At 28.6% G+C, this 27559-nt stretch overlaps 1 protein-coding gene and 1 long non-coding RNA gene across 12 annotated transcripts in view; one reads left to right on the plus strand and one right to left on the minus strand.

Annotated features, from left to right (window-relative positions):
• The window catches only part of LOC107993494 (cell adhesion molecule Dscam2), a 197604-nt gene that overhangs the window by 160993 nt on the left and 9052 nt on the right, over nt 1-27559 (plus strand). For 3 of the 11 annotated variants that reach the window (XM_062075900.1, XM_062075903.1, XM_062075905.1), the window contains exons 6-26: nt 150-311; nt 1809-2092; nt 9949-10093; nt 13306-13457; nt 14302-14574; nt 16268-16564; nt 19735-19854; nt 21109-21282; nt 21422-21572; nt 21902-22050; nt 22128-22259; nt 22371-22671; nt 23737-23915; nt 23983-24152; nt 24226-24364; nt 24445-24562; nt 24648-25099; nt 25624-25805; nt 25917-26310; nt 26606-26749; nt 27312-27497. In XM_062075900.1, the coding sequence (XP_061931884.1) occupies nt 150-311; nt 1809-2092; nt 9949-10093; nt 13306-13457; nt 14302-14574; nt 16268-16564; nt 19735-19854; nt 21109-21282; nt 21422-21572; nt 21902-22050; nt 22128-22259; nt 22371-22671; nt 23737-23915; nt 23983-24152; nt 24226-24364; nt 24445-24562; nt 24648-25099; nt 25624-25805; nt 25917-26310; nt 26606-26749; nt 27312-27497 (4304 nt within the window). Of the gene's footprint in view, nt 1-149; nt 312-1808; nt 2093-9948; nt 10094-13305; nt 13458-14301; nt 14575-14898; nt 16180-16267; nt 16565-19734; nt 19855-21108; nt 21283-21421; nt 21573-21901; nt 22051-22127; nt 22260-22370; nt 22672-23736; nt 23916-23982; nt 24153-24225; nt 24365-24444; nt 24563-24647; nt 25100-25623; nt 25806-25916; nt 26311-26605; nt 26750-27311; nt 27498-27559 lie in introns of those variants that run through there. The other 8 variants (XM_062075910.1, XM_062075902.1, XM_062075911.1 and 5 more) reach the window with 8 other exon arrangements.
• On the minus strand, nt 14118-16300 carry LOC133666197 (uncharacterized). The gene is made up of 2 exons (XR_009829993.1): nt 16178-16300; nt 14118-14677 (listed from the first exon to the last, which is right to left on the minus strand). It is a non-coding gene; the product is annotated as an uncharacterized LOC133666197 (long non-coding RNA).

Raw genomic sequence — 27559 nt, forward strand, 5'->3', positions numbered from 1 at the left:
GAGTCATAACTATAAACAGAAAGTGTTTTTAAGTTTTATAGCCTCTAAATCTTTCGAGCGAATTTTATATATCTTTCAGATTATCATACGAGTGAAATATTCTTTATGCAAAACCATATAATATTTACGATCCGATCGATGATTTTCAGATGGTATGCACAAACCGGTTCCGAACCGATGCTGGTACTTTCTGGACCAAGGACCAGATTACTCGGATCTGTCTTAGCCCTCGAAGCTGTCACGTTAGAGGATAACGGTATTTATCGTTGTTCCGCATCGAATCCTGGTGGCGAAGCTAGTGCGGAGATTCGGTAACTAATAAATGAGAAATCATTTATGGTTGAGCCATTCAGAAAACAAACTGGACAATCTAATTAACAATTTACTTTTCTGTCATTAAATATTTGTTACATTAAATGCATCAAAATATAAAATGAAATTTTTTTCTTTCCAGAAATTAAATTATTAATGTCAATGGATTTGATTAGTTTATCTTTTGTGTGGCTCAAAATTCAGAATTTGATTATTATTCATATTCGTTTTACGACAGATATTATTTCAAAGTCGAAAAAAATTAACTACTTAAAACTCGTTCGGAAAAGACATTATTATAAATAATCTATATGTTTGACGTCATTGTTCAAATATTCATGAACAATGTATTATTTTATAAACAATATCTCTAATCGTATCTCTGATATTTTTGCGATTTATAAAGTATATTTGTTTTTCCGTTTACGAAAAAAGAAACAAAAAGTATTAAATTATTATGAAAACGAAACTCATCGATATGGAAGCAATTTTTTTAGAAAATTAAACTTAAATGGCAGCTTTGGATTTAGAAATTTTATAGGGATATTTGAAAATAATTTCAAAATTTTAATAAAAAGTTACTCCAAAAATAGAAAGAAAAGTTAACCTTCGTATAACAATTATGTTTAATATAATAAATAATATTTTGTTACAGAAAATTCATTTATTATTAATTTAATGTATATCATATTTATACATTTTTTCATTTATTACAAAAGTTGCTTCTTGTTTTTTATTCCTATATTTTATCTTCCATTATATATCTAGACTATCTACAAATGACTATCTATAATGTGTGCAGATTATTAACATGTGAATTGTGGACAATTTCTTTCAGTTTTTATGAGATTTTAAAAAAAAACTATTTAATTAAAAAGTTCATAATCTTCAAATACTTAATTCATGATTTATCATATCCAAGATCTATTTATCAATATCCATTTATCATATCCATTTATCAATATCCATTTATCATATCCATTTATCAATATCCAAGAACTTTTCTAATCCCTTCTGAGAAAGATCCTTCTTCTAATGTTATGCACTAATATATATAATAGTGTCGATTTCAATATGTAAAGAAATAATGTTGATGAAATATACAAGATATTCAAATAAAGTATAAAATTTAATGAATGATTCTAAAAAATAAAAATACAAAATTAAAATGCAAATATTAATGTTATACAAAAATATTTCTAATACAAAGTAAATTGTTTAAAAAGTTTAAATATCTATAATAAAAAATCTCTAGAATTATTTCTTAAATTTTCAAAATTTCTTAAAATTTCATTCAAAAATCTTTTCTAATATAACGAAATTTTAATATTTTAATTAGTTTCATTGATTATTAATAAAAGATTTAAAATATAATTATCCTAAACATTATCTTGGAATATATTGTATCATTACTTCTGAAAGGATTTTCAGTAAATTTCAATTTTTTCCCCTAGAAGAGAAATTAGAAATGCAAAAACTAAAAAAATGTTTTTCAGGCTCATCGTAACGGCTCCATTGCACGTCGAAGTAACGCCTCCGTTATTAAGCGTCCACTTAGGAGGTAATGCCGAATTTAGATGCGAAGTCAGCACGCATCCACAAGCTGGACCACATTTTATTACCTGGTACAAAGATGGTCGACAGTTGCCAGGCACTGGCAGACAATCAGAATTATTGAGGCTAAACGGTATCAACAGAGAAGATCGTGGAATGTATCAATGTATCGTCAGACGATCGGAAGGTGATACTGCACAGGCTTCTGCAGAACTACAATTGGGCGGTAAGTATGAAATGTATATATATATATATATATATATTTTTATTATCAATAAGATATAATGGAATATATATATTGTTAAATATGTGAAATATTTAAAAAAAGATTTTAATTTTAATTTAATTTTAGAATTTTATTTTAATTTAGAATTGTTAAATTTGCAATTGTTAAAGAATAAAATAAATAAAAACGGAATTAAATTTTTCTTTTAGATATAATAAATTATTTTAAATATAATAAATGGAAATTGAAGAACAATTGAAGAATTTGAAATGAAAATTTACGATTTACGAAAGAATTTTAATAATTAATTCTTTTGTTCATTTTTTAATAAAAAACAACGGTTTCCTATAAAAATATTCGCTCAAAAAAACAGAAATAATCATATCATTGAAATCTTTTTTTATTACATCTCGAAAATTCATTAAAAATATAACAATTTGTTAAAATATAAGAAATTAAGAGAATGTAAGAAAAATTTAAATATGCTTATGAATAAAATAATCTAGATAATTCATACGTGTTTCAAAATAGTAAAAAAAAAAATCACATTGGAATCGTTTTACCTGTTTGAAGGAATCAGTGATGAAATCAAGCAAAAGGTCCAAGTGCAATAAAAATGAAAATAATCAATGATTAAAAATTCTTTTTTTCAGAACTATCTCAAAAATCAAAAATTATATCAAAATAAATCGAAAAATATTTTAAAGGCTAAAGTTTCTGATCTTAATTGATTGAAATTATTATTTTTGGAGCTTTTTTTTAATAAGATTTAATCGTGATACTATTATATATATTCGTTATATTAATAAAATTCATAATAGATATTATTTATAGATATTATTTCTGGAAAAATATTACAATGATTTTAAAATAATTTTAAAATAATATATTGAAGATTTTAAGAATTATATTTATTATAATATAATTACAAATTATATATTATAAATTAATAAGAGAATTTCGTAAAAGTCAATTTTCAAATCGTAGTATTAAATATCGTTTTTTTTTCTGCGATTTATATGAATTAATTGTTGTCTATTTTGTTGTATGTGGTTGATTTGGTAATCATTTCTCAAACTATTCTACATTTATTTATACAACAAAATTTTATTCGTATTTACATAATGTTGATTTCTATTTATTAATAATTAAAAAATAAAACTAAAAAATTTTTTTATTGTTTATTTTCGTTTTCTTTTAGTATGAAAAATTATCCCTTTTTTTATAAAATTTATAAAATAAAAATGCAACAAAAACTTTCTATATTTATTCAAAATATGCAAAATACAATTATATATTTGCATAAAAATTTGCAGTTTAATTATAAAAGTTAAATTGATCGACAATATTTTTGATCTCTTGATTTCACTCTCAATTTTATTTATTTTAATTGATTTAAAACTAATTTTTCATTTGTGTTTCTCAAATTTTTTCTTATAATTATTTTCCTTTAATTTTCAACGCTTAATTCCAACATATTTTTGAAATATGTATAGCAAATGATATTTGAATAAAAAGTAATTCAAGAGTTGATTGGCTCTCTGCATGATTTCCGCGCGCGAAACCGCGTAAATGCACAAGAGCGCGCACAGACACGATATTTCCATTCGATTCGATTCGCTCGATCTCAATTACTAAATTCCACATACTCGACTTCATTTCGACTTGAACTGCACAAAGGAAAATTACATGGAAAGTTGCGGTACAGTTTCGATCAGAATTGCAGATGAGAGGGTTTTCAATAGATCTATGCATACGTATAAAATCACTTTTCGTGAAACCATCCACCTTCGTCGTGTACGAAGGAAATTAGGTCATTCTCAAAGATTCATTTTCTACATTTTCGAAACTTTATAACTTCCGTGAAAATTCATCGAAATATACAGAAATTTTTCATTTATCACGCGGAAGAAAATTTAACGAAATTATATGATGTTTAAAGTTTATAATTCTATTACATTTTTATTGTAAATTTAAGTTAAACAAATACAATTTTTTCTTTCTCAAGAATAATTGAAATATTAATTTTTAACCAGTTTGTTTAACAAATTAATAATTTAATTTTCATTAGTTTTCTTTTTATTAGTCTTTATTTTAAAATTTAAATAAATTTTAAGATAAACTTTAAGTTTAATTACTTTCAACCGATACATAAATAATTGAAAATACTAATTAAGAGCTGTTATATCGAATAATTTCAAGCTCTATAAAGTCTTAACTATTAATTAACTTTAATTAATCATTGCTCAAACTTATTAAATATTTGAAATTGGTTAAATATTTGAAATATTTGAAGAGTAATCGATCTCTTTAAGATCTCTTGTTAATCTCTTGTTATACTTAATTATTTACTTATCTTAGATATTTAAAGTTCAATAAAAAAAATAAATTAATATCTATTATTCATTCGATATCCAGAAGAATTTAACTGAAATTTTCTTGAACTTTTAATTTGAATCGATTTCAATTACTAACTTGCAGAATCAATTTAAATAATTTCTCAGTAATATCCAAGTTCTTAATACACATCTGTCTTACATATATTCATCAATTTATCTTCATTATACAATTTATATGATTAAAAATCGTATATTATTTTATACGAAAATTTATTTAGAATATAATAGTACGAAGAAAATAATAATTATGAAACAATTTTTCTTTTTTGATAATAAATGTTCTTGAAACCAATTGTCGAAGTATCAAAAATTTTTAATAAAATTTTGTTTGAAAATATTTTTCAGAACAAAGTGATGGAATATTAAAATTTCGTTTCGTTATAAAATTATATTTTTCTTTTTTAATGTTTTATTAAAATTGTTATTCATTTTAATATTACTATTCATTAATTAAATAAATTAATAAAACTTTAACACAAAGATTTTTGCGATTGAATTTATACGTATTTATATACATTTGTACATTAGATTAGAAGAAAATGAATTCAAATATAGATTTATCTCGTTAATTGGATAAAAGTCAACATAAATGATAGGATAAGAATGCGAATGGTTTTTATAATTTTCCAAGTAAAATTTGAAATACATCAAAATGACATGTCCTAGTAAATCCAGTATTAAACACACATCTGCTATAATAATAATTTGCCCAACACAAAGTAACCACATTTCTCCATACAGTTACAAACCTCCATTATCACGAATGGTATTCATCGATCACCGGAAATCGAGTTCTATTGCCCTCGAAATAATTTTACCCGAACGATATCTATTGATTCAATAATGAAAATATCCTTATTCGAAAACACATTCAATCATTGACATGTCGGACGTAAACATGAAAAAGCTAAAATAGCAGCACGTGTATCCTTCAATCGCATTACCGTGGACTCGATTATTAAGTGAAAAGAGCATGTCATGAAGACCACGTGGCCCGTTGCTTCGGATGTCCCAACCACCACTTTAAAGTGGAGAAGGCTTCTTTCACGCCGCTTTAACTCTTCTCGTGTCCCTTCTCCGCGTTATTTCACCGCCACCATGCTTGCCAACTATCGCCAGTGTATTACCATCCATCTCTTTTCTCCTCTTTGCTAGTCACTACGAGGCCAGCTTTCTCTCTCCTTCTCTCGACCGTTTGCCCTATATTTGGACCTCCCACCTATGGATGAGGAGTGATGCATGAAAGAGGAACACTCGCCGTTGGCGAGAGACGTAGAGGAAACCAGTCAGAGGAGAGCCTTTGAAACAACAATGAAGTTAGCGTCTCTCGCTCGTCAGCGTCGGTAATGCACGGAATTTACGTCAAAGGGAATTCGAGCAAGCGGTACAAGCGTGGTATAAGGACGTACCGTGGCCTGGACAGAGCGAGCGAGAGGGAGAGATGGATGTACAAGGAGTGCAGAGGAAGGGAGATAAAGGGAGAGAGAGAGAGAGAGAGAGAGAGAGAAAGAGGATTACCGGTTCGTTGCAATTTCACGACTAGGAAAAATTGCAGGAATAAAAGAGAAAGAGAGTTAGCCGACTTGCATCTAATGCCAAGAGGCTAGTGGAAAAAAGTCGTTTCGGTTGACGAGCTGGAACCAAATAGAGACGAATTGCATTTCGATTGAACGTCTGATAATCCTTGGAAACGATTTCTCTCGATCCCTAATTTTTCCCATTGCTGAGATTTCAAAACTAAGCGAAAAATAAAGGAGAGGAAAAAACTAAAGGACGAATTTGCGTATATTAAAAACGCGATCGCGAAAGCGCTGAATATTACATTCCCGTGAAAATTATGAATTACGAGGCGCATTATGAAATTTCGTCTTCCTCGTGATTCCGGGCGCGCAAACCTCGGTGGTATTTTGTCGAGCCATCGTGAATGAAGATTCACGATTTCGTGAATACCACTTCGACGGTAATCTGGGCTGGAAACTAGAATATTTTTCTCCCGACTGAAATTTATTTGTTTTTTGAAATTTTTTTTATACGAATTCATACACATGCAAGTTTTGTACCCACACACGAATATCCCATTATTTCTCGATACGCTTCAAGATGATAATTAGAGAACTGGAATAAAGATAAAAAGCTTTTGTAAATATAATGATATTAAAAATGAATAAAACTAAAGAGTAATGGTGCTCACGATCTAAAATTACGTTTTATCTGAACTTTACGATCTATAATCATTATGTGCGTATGTAATGAAAAATTTAAATATATATACATATACATTAATTAATTCGGTGTATATTTCAGAAAAAAAAGCTTCAGAATTATGGCCTGAAATTTCGAATAACAGCATACTATTCCAATATTCATCTTTATACATGTCTCTCCTTTATATAACTTTTCACATACTTTATATTATTCTACTTATATTTTAATTATTTCTTTATATATTTCATATCTTTTTATTTTTCTTATTTATTACTTATTTTTTTCTTTTTTTTTCAATATCATCTCTTCTTTAAGAATAATCTTTAATATTATAAAGAAACGCCTTGCGAATCATCAGTTACAACTATTTACTTCTAAATAGAAGATCATTTGACGATCTTTCAGTAGTTTTTCTTCCTCTCCGAATTTTTACATCATAATTTTCCTATTTTTTTTTATCATTCTCCCAAGACTGAATAAACAACTAGAAATGTCGTTTTATTGAAACCAGTAGACGAGATTTCGCGGCCTTGTATTTATGTATTGATGATTGTAGAAAGGTATCGAAGTGAGATTCATCAATTTCCGTACCGATCCCATCGAAGCCCACCATCTCTATTTGCTGCTTGTATTCATCTTAGACGAAAGCATTCTATCACGGCTCTCTCCATCTCTCTAGACGACAGAACTGCCTTTTGTAACGGGACGCTCAAGCATTTTTAATGACGACGAAATCGACACTTTTAATTATAGAAAAGTCTCTCTCCTCTTGCTCCTCTTCGTATCGACCAAGAGACTCCGCTTCGATCTTGGACTTTTTCCCCAGTTCTTTTGCCTTTCTCCGCTATCCTCCTACCCCCTCTCCCTCCTCTCCCCGCCTCTTTCTTTCCAGATATACCATTTCCATCTCTTCTAACCTCCCTCCCGTTCCCATCTCGTGTCGCTGAGATAGAAACATCGAGAGAGAAAAAATATTCCGGCGCGCTTCCGTCGCAGCGAGTCCATTGTCTTTTCCGTTTTCTATCGCGATGCACGGGAGTCAGCCAGCCAGCCAGCCACCCAGCCAGGCGTAGTGCGGCTTTTAGAATCAAGAATTCGCCGTGGTCTTTCACGCTCTTGCCTCTTGTTCTTCCTTCTCTTCAAGCAAACGGCAGGATTTTTATTTCTCCCGCTATCTGCCGTCCCTCGCGTATCGTTCTTAACGAGATGGATTCGATTGGTTTTGTACGCGTCGAATAATTATTTTTTTGATCAAACTGATTCAATTCTTCGTTCCCATTCTTGTTTCATTGTTATTAATTAATATTCTTACATAGATGATTATTAATAGAGCATTTACAATTGTGGATGCTAATGATTTAATGTTATTTAATTTTAATAAAATAGGAATCTTTTCTTTTAATTAATTTATTACAGAAATATGCACAGTAAATAAGTTTTAGCCGAATAATATGTAGAAGTGGATAAAAGTAATTTCTTATAAAATAAAAAAAAGAAAAATAGAATAAAATTTTCTCAATTTTTACAAAAATTTCAAAATTTTTTAATTATAAGTTGGTTTATTCTAATTTTAGTTTATATTCTTATTTTAATTTCTAATTGGATATGAATGAATTGTCGATAAAGCTATTCTATATATGAATATAATGAAAAGTTAAAATTAATTTGAGAGATTAGAATTAATGTAGAATTATTATTTTATTTATTATCAATAATTTATTTTTGTTATTATTATTGTTAATTTTAAATGTAGAATTATTTTTAAAAATTAATTTCTAAAAATATGTTTATTTTCATCTATAGAATAATTTGTTATCAATATTTCATTTATATCCAGTTAAAAATTAGTCAATTTCGTTTGTTTATTAAATAAGTTTATTAATAATTTTATTAAAAAGTTTTCAAATTTGATTTTCTTTAAAATAAAATTTTGGACGTAAAAATATTATTTTATTATTAATATTATTTTTTATTATTATTAATATTATTATTAATATTAATAATATTATTTTTTTTCTTATTTTTTTTTATTAAAAAAATGTTTTGTGTTTGCTTATATGTTTTTCAATTGGATATAATGATAATAAAAATATAAACAATACATTGTATTACGATTGTAAATTTTTATGCAAATATATTGTAACATGTTTTTCATAAATAACATAAATATATTTTTTTTTTCAAATGTTAATTTTATTTAATTTTTTATGAACTATAATAATTAAATATTATTAATAAATTTATTCATCTTGAATAAAAGTTTTGATCACAATATAATATTAAAAATTTTGAATAGTTTATGTATAAAAATAATAGAAAGATATTCAATATAATTCAGCTCAATTTTTTCAGATAACAATTTGTAAAAAAATCTTAAGAAAATTTTATATAATATTATAATTTTATATATGTATGTAAATCTACATAATAAAATTAATGAAATTTAACAGATATTACCTATTTGTTATATATTTTGAACAACATGATATATTTTTTACATATTAGTTGAATATCTGGATTTAATATCACTTGTATAAAATTCTATTTATGATATTATATTGTTTATTGAAATTCTTGTCTCTTTGTAGTTTTATCTTTTATTCTGAATTATCTATATTATATAAAATTATAATTATATACAATGATATCTCAATTATATATTCTATCCTAATCTTTTTAATCTGTCGAAAAAAATTTATATTCATTTTACTTAAAATTATTTTATTTATTTTATTTATTTATTTATTATTTATTATTATTTATTATTTATTATTATTATTTTATTTATTTTATTTATTTATTAAAATAATAATTATTAAAATATTTTATTTATTAAAATTTATACCATTTTATAATAATATAATAATATCTAATAATAATAATATAACGAGATCCAATGAATTTTACATCGCAAACGTCTTCTTTGATCTTCTTTTTCTCCATTTTATAGTTTCTTTTTTTTTTTCCATCAATGCAATGAAAATAGAAAGATTTCCCGCGAATGGAAATCCAATCTGTGTCGAGCAGTGACGTTAAAAAAAAAATTCCACTCCCGCTGGTATTTCTTTCGATATTTCTCTGGCCGGTTTCATAACCGCGCATACTTCAAATGCTTCTTTGAAGTCGTATGAAAACACACAGCACAAAGTATATACCGCAATGGCAATCGGGAATGGTAATGGTGGTTGAAAACGAAGCATACCATAGAGAAATATATGTATACATCGGTGGCCTTGTTTTTTGATTTCGTAGATGCGCCACCGATGCTGCTCTACTCCTTCATCGAACAAACGTTGCAACCGGGACCGGCTGTATCCTTGAAATGTTCCGCTGCTGGTAATCCAACACCGCAAGTCACCTGGGCCTTGGATGGTTTTCCTCTACCGACCAATGGAAGGTAGGCTTCATTTAATTGTTCGTAACCAAACTCCGGTGTGTCCAAGAGCAATCAAATTGCTCGTTAATTATCCCATGTACCGATCTGATGATGCATCGTGAACTATACACAGGTTTAATTAATTTAATTTGATCGAATATAGTTTGTGAGGGATAGATAGATTCGCTATTTAGGGCATAATGATTATTTTTAATCAATATTATATTGAAAAGTAATTATATTGAAAAATTAGATCGAAAGATTTTTGATATTTATTTATTTTAATGTAAAATTATTAGTAATTGTGATATTGGTTTTTATATGGGGTAGAATATAAGGGGTAGAAATATTTGATTTGAAGTATGAAAAAAGAATGTGATTTGAGAAAAATAAAGACATGAAATTTGAAATAATATAATCAATTTTGTCTATAATTATGTTATGATAAATATATATGTTACATAAGATATAAGTATGATAAATTATTTCAAAAAAATTTTTCATGATTTGTATGCTTAATTTTAATCACATTAACATTTGAAAAATATACAATTTAATTTATTTTTAATTCTTTAATCCATTTTTATTAAAGAAAAATATTTATTTTTTTATTTTATCTTATTTTTATTGTTCTTTTATTATTTCTCTTATCATTTTCTTTTGTTATTTTTATTAATATTAGATTTTTCATATAATAATATATAGCATCAATTAGCTTAATAATATATTGTGATAGTTTGAAAATATTAAAAAAATTTCATAATATAAAGTATCATTTTCAATATAGAATATTTTTCATAAAAAATATTTCAATGTGCTGTTAATATTTTAAATTAAATGAAATTTAATTATGATTTATAATATTTCTCTTAAATGATTACAAAAAATGATTCTTATAAGATTACATAATATCGATTTTTGGTCACGAATATTTTTCATATGTAACATAGAATAATTAAATAACACAGAAAATATTTTCTTTTCTATTAAATTTTTTCATTTTTTAATTTTATATTAAATAGGAAATAATCAAATGACAAAGTTTTGTCCTATTTCTTTTGTAATAAAAAATATATGACAAAATAAGAAAGTATTTATGTAATGTTGTTTTAAAAATAAAACAATGCAATTGTTGAATTGTGTATTGAATTATATTTAGAATTATACATTTTTATAAATCTATTATATTTAATTACAATCAATTCACAAGATTCGCAAATAAATATTTTTATGTTTGTCTTTTAAGATCTTGAATTGTTATATATATAAATCTGATTAAATTTCAAACATCCCTAAAATTAAAAATAAAAAATATAAAAAGATATCTTCACAATTTTATATTATGATTATATCAGTATATAGTTTTTAATTTAGTTTTTTTCTATTAAATAAGAATAATTTTGGTGAAAATCTGTTTTTTATTCATTTTAAAACTACAAAAAAGAACGATCAAAATTTTCTTGATTACTAATTAATTTAATCTTAACTTATTCTAATTAATCACTGAATTTCTTATTCGTACAAAATCCTACTTTAATGATATCAAAGCAAACACAGTACACATTACTGTCACGTACGGCTGATAAAATATACGCCATTTCTCCTTAGTCCGTCGCATAAAGCATATGGTCGTAACTCTTGAACAATTGTTTTAACGCGCAGTTGATGCCTCGTAATTAAAATGCAATCTGCCTGTGGCAATGGTCGAGGACTTGCATCTGCACTGAGGCCAATTTCAATTTCAAGTGCAATATCCCGGCAAGAAGCCGGAATATTTATTGCGACGACACGGCGAAGCGTTGTTGTGGCGGGAGTAGAAAAGGCAAAAGGCACAAGAAGATACGAGAGAATATAATTCTCGTACGGGTTTAACGATAGATCGATATAAAAGATGCTCCATGATTCTTCAACCGTGCCATTTTATCGTCGTACTCGGCCATTTCCTTTTCGACAAAAAGCAATTCGTATATCGATTGCCTCAAGGCAAAACGCATTCACATACGTTTCTTTGTAATTACTGTTTTCTACAATATACGCAAAATTAATAATTTCGTTGGAAATTGGAACACTTTGGATGAGAATTGTGCATTGCGACACGGTAAATTGAAAAACGATTTCTCTTATTGGAGAATAGAAAGTTGTGTGTCTTTATTCGTAAACAAAATTAATCATAATTGAAAAAAAAAAATAATTTGTTCATTAACTGGGAGAATTTTGTTGAAATTATGTAGAGAAATTTACTTGTGAAATATTTATTAATTTTATTTTACATTGATGTGTTGTAAAAATTGAGACTGAAAATTGAATAAATATAATAAATATAATAAAATTTCAGAATAAAAATTGAATATTTGTTCAAAATAAAAAAATTACAAATAACTAATAAAAATAGTAATAGAATATTTATAATCAGATCAATTCCTATTATAACATTAATAAGCAATATCTTAAGAAATTTAGTGATAAAATTCATATTTATATTATAATTTTTTTTACAATTTTATCGTTTTCAATGAAAAATAAAATCAATTAAAATTTATTTTGTTTAATTTTGGATTAATAAATTTCGATTAATATAATTAATTTTTTTTCTTAAAAATAAAATAAAATGTTTTGATAAATTTAATATTTGACAATTCCAAATTTAATATTTAACAATTCCATTATATTTTTTAAAAGTCTTTTCTTAAAACTAGCTCTGTTTAAATTTATATAAAAGAATCAGTCTCAGTAAAATTGGTTAAATCTAGCTTCCAGGTAAAATTAAGTTAAAGAAAAGTAGTAAAACTTCATTATTGTTAAAACCACGGAAATCCATCAATATTCAATTTAACCAGTAAACTCTCAAAACTACTGAGAAATAATTTAAAGTTAGAATATAAATTACCCATTTAATATAAACTTTTCTTTATCAAAGTTTTCCGTTTCATTTTTTTTTATTTTATTTTATATACTTTTTTAAATTAGTTTTAATTTTTATTAATAAAATATCAATATTTTTAGAACTTAAAATTAATGATAACTTAACTACTTAAAATTAATGATAATGCTAAGATATTGATAAAGTTTTAATTGATCATTAATAAATTTCAGATTTTAATAATACGAATAGATAATAATAGTATAAATAAAAAAAAGTTAATTAATATTGATATAAAATTTCTTTGTTAAATTGTTTATTTATTTAAAGTATGTATGAATTAAAAAAAAGAATTTTTCATTAATATTCGAAGGTTCATGATTGGTCAATACGTAACAGTTCATGGCGATGTTATATCACATGTCAATATCAGCCATGTGATGGTGGAGGATGGAGGAGAATATTCTTGTATGGCCGAAAATCGAGCTGGGAAAGTCACTCATGCTGCTCGCCTCAACGTTTACGGTAAATTTTATACTAAATTCAATAATCAAAATTCATGTTTAAATTGATGTCTTTCGATAAAATTTCTTTATCTTATAATTTATATTTGAGTTTTAATTTGAATTTATTAAATTTTTCATTAATTCAAATTGTTTAAATAAAATGGAAATAATAATTAATATGAATAAATATGTATACATTATTATAATGTATAAGATATTTAATACAGACTAACTTGATTATTACTAATTATTAGAATGTAGATTTCAGTAGTTAGAAATAAATAAGTAGTATTACTATATGTGTTGTCAGACATTTTGTTACACATCAAATTGAATATTATTTTCATATAAAAAAAAAAAGTTTTATAATAATTGTACTTAATTCCATATAAAATTTTCATTTAAATCATAATTTTGTTACATAATCTTCTTTATAAAATTCTATTTTTGAAAAAATAACTTCATTATAGGCATAATATTAGCAGTCAAATTATTTCTAATATAAAGACTAATGAGAATATTATTAAAAAATATTAATAAGAAATATTTTAAAATTAATTGATAAAAATTGTGTTTATAATTTTTTTTTACAATATTTTGTTTTCGAAAAATTAACTTTATAATACCAATAAAAAATATCTTTGAAAGTAATTTAGAAACAAAATTTTACATATCCACATTTATAATAAATAAATATTTCATTACTTTATTATTAAAACACATTTTAAATAATGAAGATAATAATAATTATTTTACTTTAATGACATTACTAAATATTTAATAATTATTTTATATTTCATAATTTTCAATTACTATTTATTTGTTTTTCTTATTTTTAAATTTATTTTTCTTATTTCACATAGGTCTTCCATATATTCGACTAATTCCAAAAGTTACCGCTGTTGCCGGTGAAACTCTTCGTTTGAAATGTCCAGTCGCCGGCTACCCTATCGAAGAAATCAAATGGGAACGAGCGAATCGTGAATTGCCAGATGATCTTCGACAAAAAGTGCTTCCAGACGGTACCTTGGTCATCACGAGTGTGCAGAAGAAAGGCGATGCAGGCGTGTACACGTGTTCAGCGAGGAATAAACAAGGACACAGCGCAAGAAGATCAGGAGACGTCGCAGTGATCGGTAAGGCATTACGTTCAATCCGTTATTCCACGATTGTTCCAGATTGTTTCGATTCCAAGTGGACGACATCAAGTGCGGAAATGGTTCGCCATTATTCGCTATACTATAAAAATGAAGCAAAACTGGATACGTTTTTGAAAAAATCATTATTACCCTTCGAATGATATTTGCAAAAACGAAAAAAGAAAAAAGAAAAGAAACGGAAAGAAAGAAGACATTTTCTAGGATTCTACGATGAAGAGAAGGATGTTCCCGGATGACGTGCTATAGATCTTCGCCTATGTTTATCGAGTTCACAAGCTGTCGTTGTTGTTATTATTCCAGTTCCTCCCAAAATTAGCCCATTCACGGCAGATCGTGATCTTCATCTCGGCGAACGAACGACGTTGACTTGCTCGGTGACGAGAGGCGATCTGCCTCTCTCGATCTCCTGGCTCAAGGATGGACGAGCGATGGGCCCGTCGGAGCGAGTCAGTGTCACCAATATGGACCAGTACAATAGCATACTGATGATTGAACATTTATCTCCAGATCACAACGGCAACTACTCGTGCGTGGCCCGTAATCTGGCCGCAGAGGTATCACACACGCAGCGGCTTGTGGTTCATGGTAATCCTCCTCTAGGCCCCCTTCATTTTTGCCTGACGACCGCCTGCCCGCCCGAAATTTGAACGAGTGTCGATCGTATGAGTGCGTACACGGTTGCCCACACTCGCGAATGAACAGCGTGAAGATCTCAAAGTGCTGTTTTTTCCCTTTTTCGTATTCCAAAAATCATAATCATGTCAAGCGACTAAATAATAACCATTCGACATCTTTTCACACACGTTTCTTCGTTCTCGCTTCCTCTGGAAACATCGATGTTTTAGCGCTATCTCACCGCTGTAAATAGCTTTCAACGTGAAACCAATTACAATGAAGATGTGTGATCGCACAGCTCGTTAAGTTCTTACGTGTTCATTCGAGAAGGAGTCTTTATTTTTTTATCTAATACAAAGCCATCAACGTTATTCAGGAACGTAGAGACCTGGTGACGCGTTACTTCATGACGGCTCACGCTTAGCGTGGCTCATCCTCCTGCACGAAACCTGCCACTATCATCTCCTACGTTTCTCCCTTGATCCAAATTTCGACTCTTCGAAGAGAGATTTTACGATCGAATCAAAATTAACGATACAAAATCATTCGCGCTTTGTTCTACAATATATTTCGAGAAGAATTTGGCCGCGAAAAGAAAAGAGTTTTCACTTGAAAGAATAAACATTTTCGAAGGGTCGAACGAATGCTAGCTCTTGCGTTGGGAACGACCGTATGCGGTGTGAGTGTGCGATGCCAAGTTAAGTGTACAAGGTGTTTTAGGGCGGCAGGGGCAGGTCCGCGGCGGGGCCACCCTCTCTCTCCTCTACATTGCTACGTTACTATACTGCCTCTATTGTACATATTCTACGTATATATATATACATATTATATTCTATATATATATCTATACATATACATGGACGTACTACTGTCTATATATATAATATATATAAACATACCGCTACTATATAAAAAGAGAACATATATATATTTATACATATATATATAATGATTACACATGTACCTGGTACAAAAAAAAGGTTCTTGCGTTTTTTGGTGCCATCTTTTTCTCGCTCTCACGTATGGTTCTCTCTTCTCTCTTGACCTTTTCCAGTACCCCCTATTATTGAGCCATTTACGTTCCAAGAGGGACTATCCGAGGGGATGCGGACGCGGACGGTGTGCGGGGTCGCGGCGGGTGATCCACCCTTAACTATATCCTGGTTAAAAGACGGCCAAAGCCCTTTCCCTTTGCCGCCAAATCTTGCTTCCGCAAACATTTCCCAACTGGATCCTTATTCGAGCCTCCTCAGTATAACGAACCTCGCGGCCGAGCACTCCGGCGACTATACCTGCGTCGCCGCGAACCCCGCCGCCGAGGTCAGGTACACGGCCAAGCTACAGGTAAAAGGTAACTAGATGATCGGCGACCCTTTTCCATCATCATCCTGAAAACCTAAAATCGATCTGATATTATTATCTTTCTATCGATCTCGACGGAAACCCAGATAGAATATTTCTTATCTTATATTTTATATAGATTGAGAAATTTCTTTTCGCTAAAGTTTTTTTTTCTCTTTTTTCTTTTTTTCTTTTTTTTTTTAAACGAGTAACGAGTGCTTTGTTTCTAGTAAAATAATTTATTTTTGAATTTGTATTTGTGGGATTTTGTTTTTAGAATTTAATACGTTTAGTCTGACGAGTGTTTGTTATTTATTTTTTGTTCGCAAACTTTTTAGAAAGTTATTTAGCTGAGTTTATTGTCAACACTTTAGTCCAGCTATTTAGAATTTGTAATTATTAATTAATTTTTGGTAGATATTTGATTAAGCGGATATGCGTATTTAGTAGTATCTAAAATTTTTTTGCCACTGAAAATTTTATTGCGCCTTAAGAGATTATTGAAAATTCGAAATTTAATAAATTCTCCAACGAATACGTATTTTATAATAAAAAATAACGTCGAGGTCGAGATCATCCTTGAATATCCTGATCCAATTATACATCTTGAAAGATTAATCAAATCCATTTTTATCCGAATTGCCATAATCAATATCCGTACCATCGAATCACGTCATAGCGCTTTACTAATTCGATTCCTGCATCACCATCATTAATCGTCGTAGTGTTCTCGTACGAATTAAAGGCAAGCTACAAACTAATAATCCTGAAATTATAATTATATATAGAGATATGAGATTAATCATTATGAGAATTTATTCGTAGCGAGATCACGCACGTTTCATTATTGAACCCTTTAAATTCATCGAATCCATTCTTATTCTCCTTGAAATCCAAAAAATTTCCTGTCCCTCAGACACAGTGTGTATTACATTTACGTTGCTTTGGCTCTCTGGGAATGCGTCGGTATCTCGTGGACCCCCGAGGTTTGCTTGACTTGACCGAATAATAAAGGTAACAGTTTGCACCTTTCCTTATTTTTACTCGTTTTTTAAAACGGAGCAAGCAACCAACCAACCAAGCAAAACTAAAAAAAATATAATGACAATGATAATGGCGATGTGTACGAACAAAAATGAAACTCTCTTCTGGCCTGCGTGCGTGCGTGTATGTGAGCATCAATACACTTTTATTCTGCATGCTCTTTTTTACTATGACATAGCTGTGATTTTTTCTGTCTGCATAATATATTTATATATTTATATATATACCTTACATGTTTGTGTACATAAATTATTATTACTTATATATATTTTAAATGTTTTTTGATCACCCGAGTACGAGCACGTGCCACTCTGCTCACGACCAATAATCTTCACAGAACTTATGCGCTGGCTCTTCTTTGGGCTCGTTGGAAGGCAACCTTTTTTCATTACACTTTCTGCATGCCTTTTTTTCACTGTCTTTTCTATTTCTGTCACGCTCTTTTTTATCTTTCTTTCGTGATCGCGAAACGCACGGGACACGAATATAATCGACTTTCCATCTCGAAATGAAAATAAATACAAGAAAGAAAGATTACTAAATATTCATATGTACATATGTTTGTAAATAATTCTCTTTTGTAAAAGTATAATGTCAATCGAGATAAAATATCGAAAGTAAAGATATACGTATCCCATGCAATTTCCAATTGCGAATTTTCGGTAATGTAGGCTAGTAGTACGTATTTATGATTAATTAAATTTCGTATTCGTCAAACTAGTCGTTAGAAGCGGGTACTTGATATATATCTATATATACATATATATATTATTATTCGCCTATCCACGATATATATATCTATATATCTTTCGGTCTTCCGCCGACATGCTCTCATCCATAACCTCACAATCTCCTGCCCAATTTGCGCCTTTTCTTCTTCCGAGAGTTCTACTTGTTTCACGCCACAATTGAACGACTATCTTATATATTTAAAGACACGTTATATATACACACATTTACATACCACTTGATCTATATACACACACACATATATATATATCTATATATATATTATATTGTCGCACGCGTTAATGCGTGGCCGGTATTTGCCGTCTTGTAAAACGTTGGAACTCCCACTCACAGTATCTCGCTTGTGCAGCGTTTTTCACCACCGTAAAAAGTAGAACCCGCCAAACAATACACCCCAAAAAATACATTAAACCTTAAACTCTCGACACGTCGATGCGCGGCGTACCGACGTAGATCATATTACCGTTGGAGCTCTCACTCTCTCTTACATCCGGTGTTTGTCGCAATTTAGACGATGCACACAATTAGTGGTGATTTCATTTCAGCCGTAGCTAGATATACAGAATCTCGATAGATGCTTCATTCTGCACTGTGTACCTCTTTTTTTTTCTCTCTATTTTTTTCTTTTTTTTTTTATTTCTTCTTTTTCGTATGTCTCCTTTTTGGGCTACGTATGTACGTTTATGGTGTATCGAACGAACGCTTTTACATTGATGATCCTTTAGTAGAAGCAGAGAACAGAACCGTCATTTAATTTATTCCAAATGATTCTAGATAATCGGTCGAACAAGTTTCGCACGTCGCGAACGTCTCGCATCGACACGTGACCCCCCACTTCCATACTTGAACCTCACCCACAAACCTTCATTCACTTTGATCTTAATGTCTCTATCACTTTTTCATTAAACGTAAATTTAATCATTTTTTTTTCTTTTTCCACCATGTATAACGAATACTCGAGATTTCTGATCAAAATTTCTGTCGCGAATTGTAAATTTTATTGCGCATGTAAATAATTAATACTTCTTATAAATAATTTTCGAATTAATTAAAATAATTAAAAAGAGAAAAAAAGAAAAGAAATAGAACGAAAAAAAAAGGAACGATGATTCCTCGTCGACGACAAGCGTCATCGTTTAACGTTTTCTTTGTTACTTTCACTTTTGTACAGTGTATATTTCTATCTTATTTTGTACATATATACATATCTCGATAATGCGTCTACAACGATGTAACGCCACACCGTCGACGAGTTCGTCCTTTGACCGCGCTTTTTACGACTCTTTCACGACGTACCTGTCTCTAAATCGCTAACGACCAGTAAAAATAACATAGACTGTGAATAACGCGACGGACTTCTCTAAAGCTGTCCGCTCTGGTTTTCAGTACCTCCACGATGGATCGTAGAGCCTACGGATGTTAGCGTTGAAAGAAACAAGCACGTCGCTTTGCACTGTCAAGCGCAAGGCGTGCCCACCCCTACAATTGTATGGAAAAAAGCCACGGGTAAAAAATTTATTATATCAAATAAAAATATCAAACAATGTAAAAAATAAGAATTAAAGAACAATTAAAACTTAAAATATATTTAATATATTTAATATAATATAAAAATAAATATTAAATTTAAATATTTTATATAAATAATTGTAGTTAATATAATGTATTAAAAATTGTCATGTATCGTGTCATAAATAATGTCATTTTAGAAACTCAGTTTCAATTGAAAACAATTAATTATATATTAATTTGTTAGTTATTTAATTAATAATAATTAAATAAAAAATTATACTTGTAATAATTTACAATATTAATATATAAATGATTGGCAAAATACAATGAAATTTTTCTAATTATGACAGAGATATATTCTAATTATAATAGTTTGAATATGCATAATAAAGCAATGATAAAAAAAAATTGAATTGACAATAATGTATCGTATCATATGAATTATTATTTATATATTTATATATTTATTTTAAAACTCTTTATCTTAAAATTTTTGAAATGCAATCATAAAATGCAATAAACTATTATATATTAGAATTATTCTTTTAATTGGAAGAACAAAATATATTTATCAAAAAGAATATTAAATATTTATTTGAAATAGAAAAAAATATATCATAGCTATTTTAATGAAAATTAATTGATCTAATATAATCAAATGTTTTTATTTAAATATAATTTTAATTTCATCAAAAATATTTATATATATATTTAATAATTATAAAACAAAAAGTTTTAATATTCTTTATTCTGAAAGATTTCGTAATTTTGTTTTTTGCTTGTTTCTTTCGTAATTTATAATTTATTGTTTCTTTCGTAATTAATAATTTCGTAATTTGCTAATTCTGTTAAAGAATAAAATACAATAAATAATTTTTCTTTTTTGTAATTTTTAAAAACTTTCTAGAGTTTTATAATGTTCTTTATTTAAATTTTTCTTATCTTAATAATAATTAAGATTTAATTATAAGAATTATTATAAGAATTAATAATTAAAATTTCATTAACTCAAGAAGTAAAGTTTTCATTAATTAAAAGCAAATTTTTGTTAAAAGTGCATCATAATATAATATATAACATAATAAATATTTTTCTATAAAAAAATTCTATAAAAAAATTTTAAATGCAAGAAATATAGTCAACTTAAATTCTTTTAATCTTTTAATGTTTTTTATAACATTTATATTTTTATGTATATTTTAATATTTCGTATTTTATTGAAAATTTTTCTTTATGTGAACAAAATAGGAAGCAAATCCGGGGAGTACGAGGAGTTACGAGAAAGAGCGTACACGAAAATCCTCAGTAATGGTACGCTACTATTGCAACACGTGAAGGAAGACAGAGAAGGATTTTACCTCTGTCAAGCGAGTAATGGCATTGGAAGTGGAATTGGCAAAGTAGTTCAGTTAAAAGTAAACTGTGAGTATCTCTTTGTTAAACGTAAAAATTGAATAACCATTTAACAATACATAAAGTCGCTTTTTTCAAATGTAAATTCTTAATCGTAACAAAGTCAACGCAAAATTTATTAGAATTTCTCATTTTAATTTCGTAATAGCCTCTCCATATTTCGCGGCTCCATCGAGACTTGTCACTGTGAAGAAGGGTGACACTGCAACTTTGCATTGCGAGGTACACGGCGACACACCGGTCACCGTCACTTGGCTGAAAGGCGGAAAAATTGAGTTAAATCCCTCGACGAACTATCGGTAAAACTGAAATTAGCTTGAGCACTGTTGAATGAAACTCCCTGAAATTGTTAGAATCTTGTTTTCCAATGTTTAATAGAAAAATGTTATTTTAAAGTTTAATTAACTTTTGATCAAATTTTGATTAACTTTGTTTATTTTGTTTGTTATTTAGTGATAAGTGTTTACGTTAGACAGAAACTATTTAAACTTGTAAAAATTTAAATTCTAATTACTTTTTATATGATTGACTACTTATTATTACTTTATTATTGTACTATATATAATATTATAATATGTATATGTATATTATAAGTAAATATTTTACAATTATTTTATTATGTGCAAAGAGTTACAGTGAAACGTGAGGTAACACCAGATGGTGTAATAGCACAATTACAAATTTCTTCGGCCGAAGCGTCCGATAGCGGTGCCTATTTCTGTCAGGCGAGTAATCTTTATGGTCGTGATCAACAATTGGTGCAACTCCTCGTACAAGGTACAATACTTTATAAGGAAGAATATATCTAAAATATTTATAAAAAAAAAAAACCAAATTATTTTATTCGAATCTAGAGCCACCACAACCGCCAAATTCTTTAGAAACAGCCATGGTTGCCAGTCGAAGTATTAACGTAAAATGGCAACATAAATCGCAAGACACCACTGAAGTGACTAAGTACATTTTACAATACAAAGAAGGCGATGGTGATTATTTTACCTATATCTTAAAGAGAAAGAATTTTTATTAATAAAGAAAATACAAAAGTGGAATTACGATTATAATTAATTTAATGTTTATTAAATAACTTGTAATAGCTGGAATATGGCAACAACAAGAATTTACTGGGCCACCTTTGCCATATGCTGCTCTAATAGATGAATTGAAACCGGCAACTAGATACACTATACGCGTAATAGCTGAAGGACCAGCAGGTAGATCAGTACCCTCGGCGGAATTGATTGTCAGAACAGAGCCACAAAGACCGGCTGGACCTCCGATTAATCTTGAAGCTAGAGCTTTGTCCTCCTCTGAAATTTTAATCACTTGGTCACCACCATTGCCTGAACTCCGACATGGTGACATTCAAGGATTCAATGTTGGCTATAGAGAAACAAGGTAGAAATGTCAAAGCAGAATAATCAATTTTATGATAACCTATAGTTACCATATTTCGAATGAAATTCATTAATCAGCTTCCAATATTTGTAAATTGTTTACATAATTATATAAATATAATTATATAAATATATATTTACTAAATATTTAATAAAGAAATTATGATATATATATATGATAACAATATGTATAATTCTATATAGAATGATATATTTAAAAGAAGCCATTTAATATCTCTATTTATTTGATATTAGAAAAAAAATTAGATCAAAAAAACATATCATTTCATTTAAAAAAACCTTTAAAAATTATTTTAATATAAATCTTTAAAAATTTTTATATTTTTATGTATTAAAATTATTTATATAAATTATATATTCTTCAACACTATAGAAATTAAATGTAATATATTTTTTTATATCAATAACAATTGAAATATTTACGTAGTTTTTTATGTGCTTCATTTTATATGCATATACAGAGTTTTAAAAAAAAACAATAAATTGTTTTAAATTAATTTTTATTATTTACAAATATTTGATATCGTGAATAAGTTTCTTTGCAACACATTGAAGATAAATAGAGATTGATTTAGAAGCAAAAAATTATATATATATATATATATGTATATAATGATCTATAATATGAAGATATAAGTTTTATAATGGAAGAAAACACATCGAGCATTTGTTAAAAAGAAGAATTTTTTACTTCATTTGCATTTATGAAGTAATTTCTGTTGATATCAAGTAATAATTTTAACATTTTTCAGTTTGACAAATTTTTGAAATAATTTTTTTATTCAATGAAAATTCATTATATATTGAATATTCCTCGATAGTAAAAATCGATTTATATCGAAATAATTAATTCCTGTTGAAATTTTTTTTCTATATTGATTGGACATTTTTTGCTCAGTAATTATATATCAAGCATAATTATATAAATCTTTAAAGTCTCTCTTTTTTTTAAATTAAATATTTCATAATTTAATTATACAAAACATATTTTGAAACACGTTGAACTCAAGTTTAGAACTCCATTACGTTATCAATCTTCTTTCAGCTCGTCAAATCCCTCGTATAACTTCAGTTCCGTGTCCGGAGACGGAGAAGAAGGGGGTGCAGAACTTCGGCTAACAGGGCTTCGACCTTATACAAAGTACACTTTGGTGGTTCAAGCGTATAATCAAGTTGGTTCTGGACCACTTTCCGAACCTTTGCTCACACAAACAATGGAAGATGGTAAATAATGTTCTTAAAAAGCAAAATATTAAGAAATTTTCTTAATAAATTACATATAATTATTTAGTTCCCAGTATACCACCTGAAGATGTAAGATGCGCTGCGTTAACTTCACAATCCCTTCAAGTTTCTTGGCAACCACCACCTAACACACACAGTAATGGTATTATTCAAGGATATAAATTACACTATGAACCTATTTTGGCGGATATGTGGCGCAGCGTCGATGAAATGGAAGTAAGCATAACGAAGTAACATTATAACGAAATATTTTAAGAATTTCTTCGATATATTCTAATTTTTGTTTTAGGTTCGTAAGACTAGCGCTTTAACCACTGTTCTCACGGGTTTGAGAAAATATACAAACTACACTATTCAAGTATTAGCTTTCACTAGAGTTGGGGATGGAGTACCTACGACCGTAACGTACTGTCAAACAGAAGAAGATGGTAAAGTTTTTCACAAGCTAATCGAAAATTGATGTGAATAAAAATTTAATAATTAAGACATTTTCAATTTCTTCGTGTAGTGCCAGGTAGCCCAGCAGATATAAAGGTGGTGGTTAGTTCACCACAGGCACTTTTTATCTCTTGGCTTCCACCTTTAGAACCAAATGGAATTATTACAAAATATAATTTGTATACAAGGTAAAAACAATTATGTTAAAATTTATTAATATAAAGTATATATTACAGTACGATTATTAAAAAAATATATATATAAAATCAATAGAGTCGTGGATGGTCGAGAAGAACTGAATCATGGTAAAAGAACATTGCCAGCAAAAAATACCTACTTTGAAGCGACTGATTTACAGCAACATGTAGAATATCAATTTTGGGTGACCGGTAGCACTCGTGTAGGCGAAGGTCAAAGTTCCAAAGTAGCTGCACAAGTACCAACCAATCGAGTGCCAGCGAGAATTACGTCTTTTGGTGGCCACGTAGTGCGACCATGGAGAGGATCTGCCACTCTGGCTTGCAACGCAGTTGGAGATCCTACCAGAGAGTGGTATAAAGGTCAGGGGGAACAAATACGCACCGATTCAACGAGGAATATACAAATTTTGCCATCTGGAGAACTCATGTTGTCAAATTTACAATCACAAGATGGTGGAAATTATACTTGTCAAGTGGAAAATGCTCAAGGCAATGATAAATTGCATTACACTTTGACTGTACAAGGTAAGTTTAATTTCCATAAAAGATAATATATATTATCTCAATTTTCTTCCAATCGATTGTTCCAACAGTATTTCCATTATTCAAATCAGTGTTGAAAATTATTTTTGTGAAACTTTATTCAGGACTTTTATTTTCGCGTTTTGTGATCATTGATTTTCTCCATTTTTTTTCTTTTAGCATTAACGATGATAATTTCTTTTTTCTCGAATTTTATGAAACGATAAAATGTAATTTTATTTATAATTGTATTGTTCTTCAAAAAAATAATAGAAGACATTTTTAAAAAAATATGATAATTGAAAACATATTAAAAACATTGCTAACATTGCTAAGCAAACGATTTATTACATAACGACTATAGACTCGCGAAATTTAACTTGTTCATAAATAAGACTATAATATTTACATTATTTGCTACAATATTGTTGAAATAATAATAAAAGAATTATTCTATGAATTTTATTGATAATACTAATTTTTAAAAAACATAAATTTTTTAATGATATAATCCTTTTTATTCATAGTGCCACCTAGCGCACCTGTTCTTTATGTAACGAGTTCTACATCGAGTAGTATATTATTACATTGGAAATCTGGGCACAATGGTGGTGCTTCACTCACAGGATATACATTACATTATCGAACAACGCACGGAAATTTAGATGAATTACAATTATCTCGTCACGCTACAAGTCACGAATTAAAGGTATAAGATTTTAAATAAAAGATTTTCAAAATTTAATGTTTCAATTAACATATTTTGTTTGAAACTTATCAATGAGATAAATCAATAATTTAGCGCTTTATTGATTATTAGGGTCTCTTATGTGGCAATACATATCAATTATACTTAACATCTCACAATAAAATTGGAAGCAGTCCATCATCACCAGTTCTGTCAGTTCGAACTCAAGGACAAGCACCAGGAATACCACCTGCTGCAACATTCCTCAGTCCAAACTCGACCACATTAGTCCTTAGACTTCACGTGTGGCCAGATAATGGTTGTCCAATACTCTATTTCACAATTCAGTATAGACCCATCAACGAATTTCACTGGACATTGGTGTCGAATAGCGTGAAAATGCAACGACGATTTGTTGTGACAAATTTACAACCAAGTTCTGTTTATCAGCTGAAAGTTGAAACTCACAATGTAGCTGGTAGCAATCAAGCGGAGTTCACATTCGTAACATTGACGAAGGAAGGCGGTAAGCTTAGTGATATAGCTATTCTTCTTCCAAAATCAATTGAAATTGAATTTCGAATCTCGTGTGAATTTCAAAATTCAATATGACAAATTTTTTTTTTTTACAAATTTTTATAATTTTAATGATTATTTCTCGTTTCAAACAGTCTTAATTTATGGATGAAGAATAATATCATGTAATAATTGATGAAAATTGAACTTAGAATAATTAAAGAAAATCAACTTAATCAGTCTGGTGAAAATATTCAAATTGAAAGAATTATATCCAAAAGCACTGTGTTCCTGAAACCTTACAGAACCTCCACCTCCAGAACTATCAAAACGTGGAATTGCTTCGACCGTACCATTTTATGCGGATGTGAAAGTGATGCTGCCTCTGATTGTTGCCACTGTTGCCTTAGTTGTTGCTGTTGTGATTGTAGCTCTTCGCTGGCGAAGCAGTAAGTTATTCATATTTTAAATCTGAATTAATTGTTAATTAATTATTAAATATTGTTAATAGTTTACAATATTTGGAAGGTTTAACTAATTTAAAGTTCACAAAATAATAATATTTATATCGCTATTTTAAAGTAAATATTAACATTTAAAAAACATAATAAAATAAATTATTATAATTAAAATTATTAAAATATTTAATCATTTTTATTTTACAAACATACAATATCTATATTCGCCTATTTATCCGAATTCAATATTCATATTTTTTTGGACAAGAAAATATTTCGATATTCGTCCAAAAATCCAATATCCGTTGCCAAAAATTTCTTAATAATTCTGAATAATTGACTTTCTGCTATCACAATAAAAGTTTTTCAATAAAAGTTAAATTCTGTTTAAAATTTTATTCATTCGATCCCGAATTGAGAATCAATTATTTCTCTTCAATTTCTGAATAAAGCAATATTTGTTTATTTTTTAGGAATGTACTAATGACGAATATAGATTATTCCATTCCATTCTTTTATCTCGTTAATCCAATCTGTCTGATCTTTGTGGTAGGATATCTTGGAGATAGAATGCAGCGTCCCATGAAGGAATCACAGGAGAATCAACAAAATGCGGAAACCCAAAGGGAACGTTATTACGCGACAATTCACAAGGTGGCTTTACAACAAGCGGCGAATACGGGTGGAGGGCCCGACAAGATTCCAGGTGAACCTTTGTTACGATACGGACGACAGCCAGGTTTGGTACTATAATTGTTGTTCAGGTAAAAGTCGCACGCGTAGCGCTGTCCATTCGAAGGG

The sequence above is a fragment of the Apis cerana genome, linkage group LG6 (assembly GCF_029169275.1).
Source record: "Apis cerana isolate GH-2021 linkage group LG6, AcerK_1.0, whole genome shotgun sequence".
Taxonomy (NCBI): Eukaryota; Metazoa; Arthropoda; class Insecta; order Hymenoptera; family Apidae; genus Apis; species Apis cerana.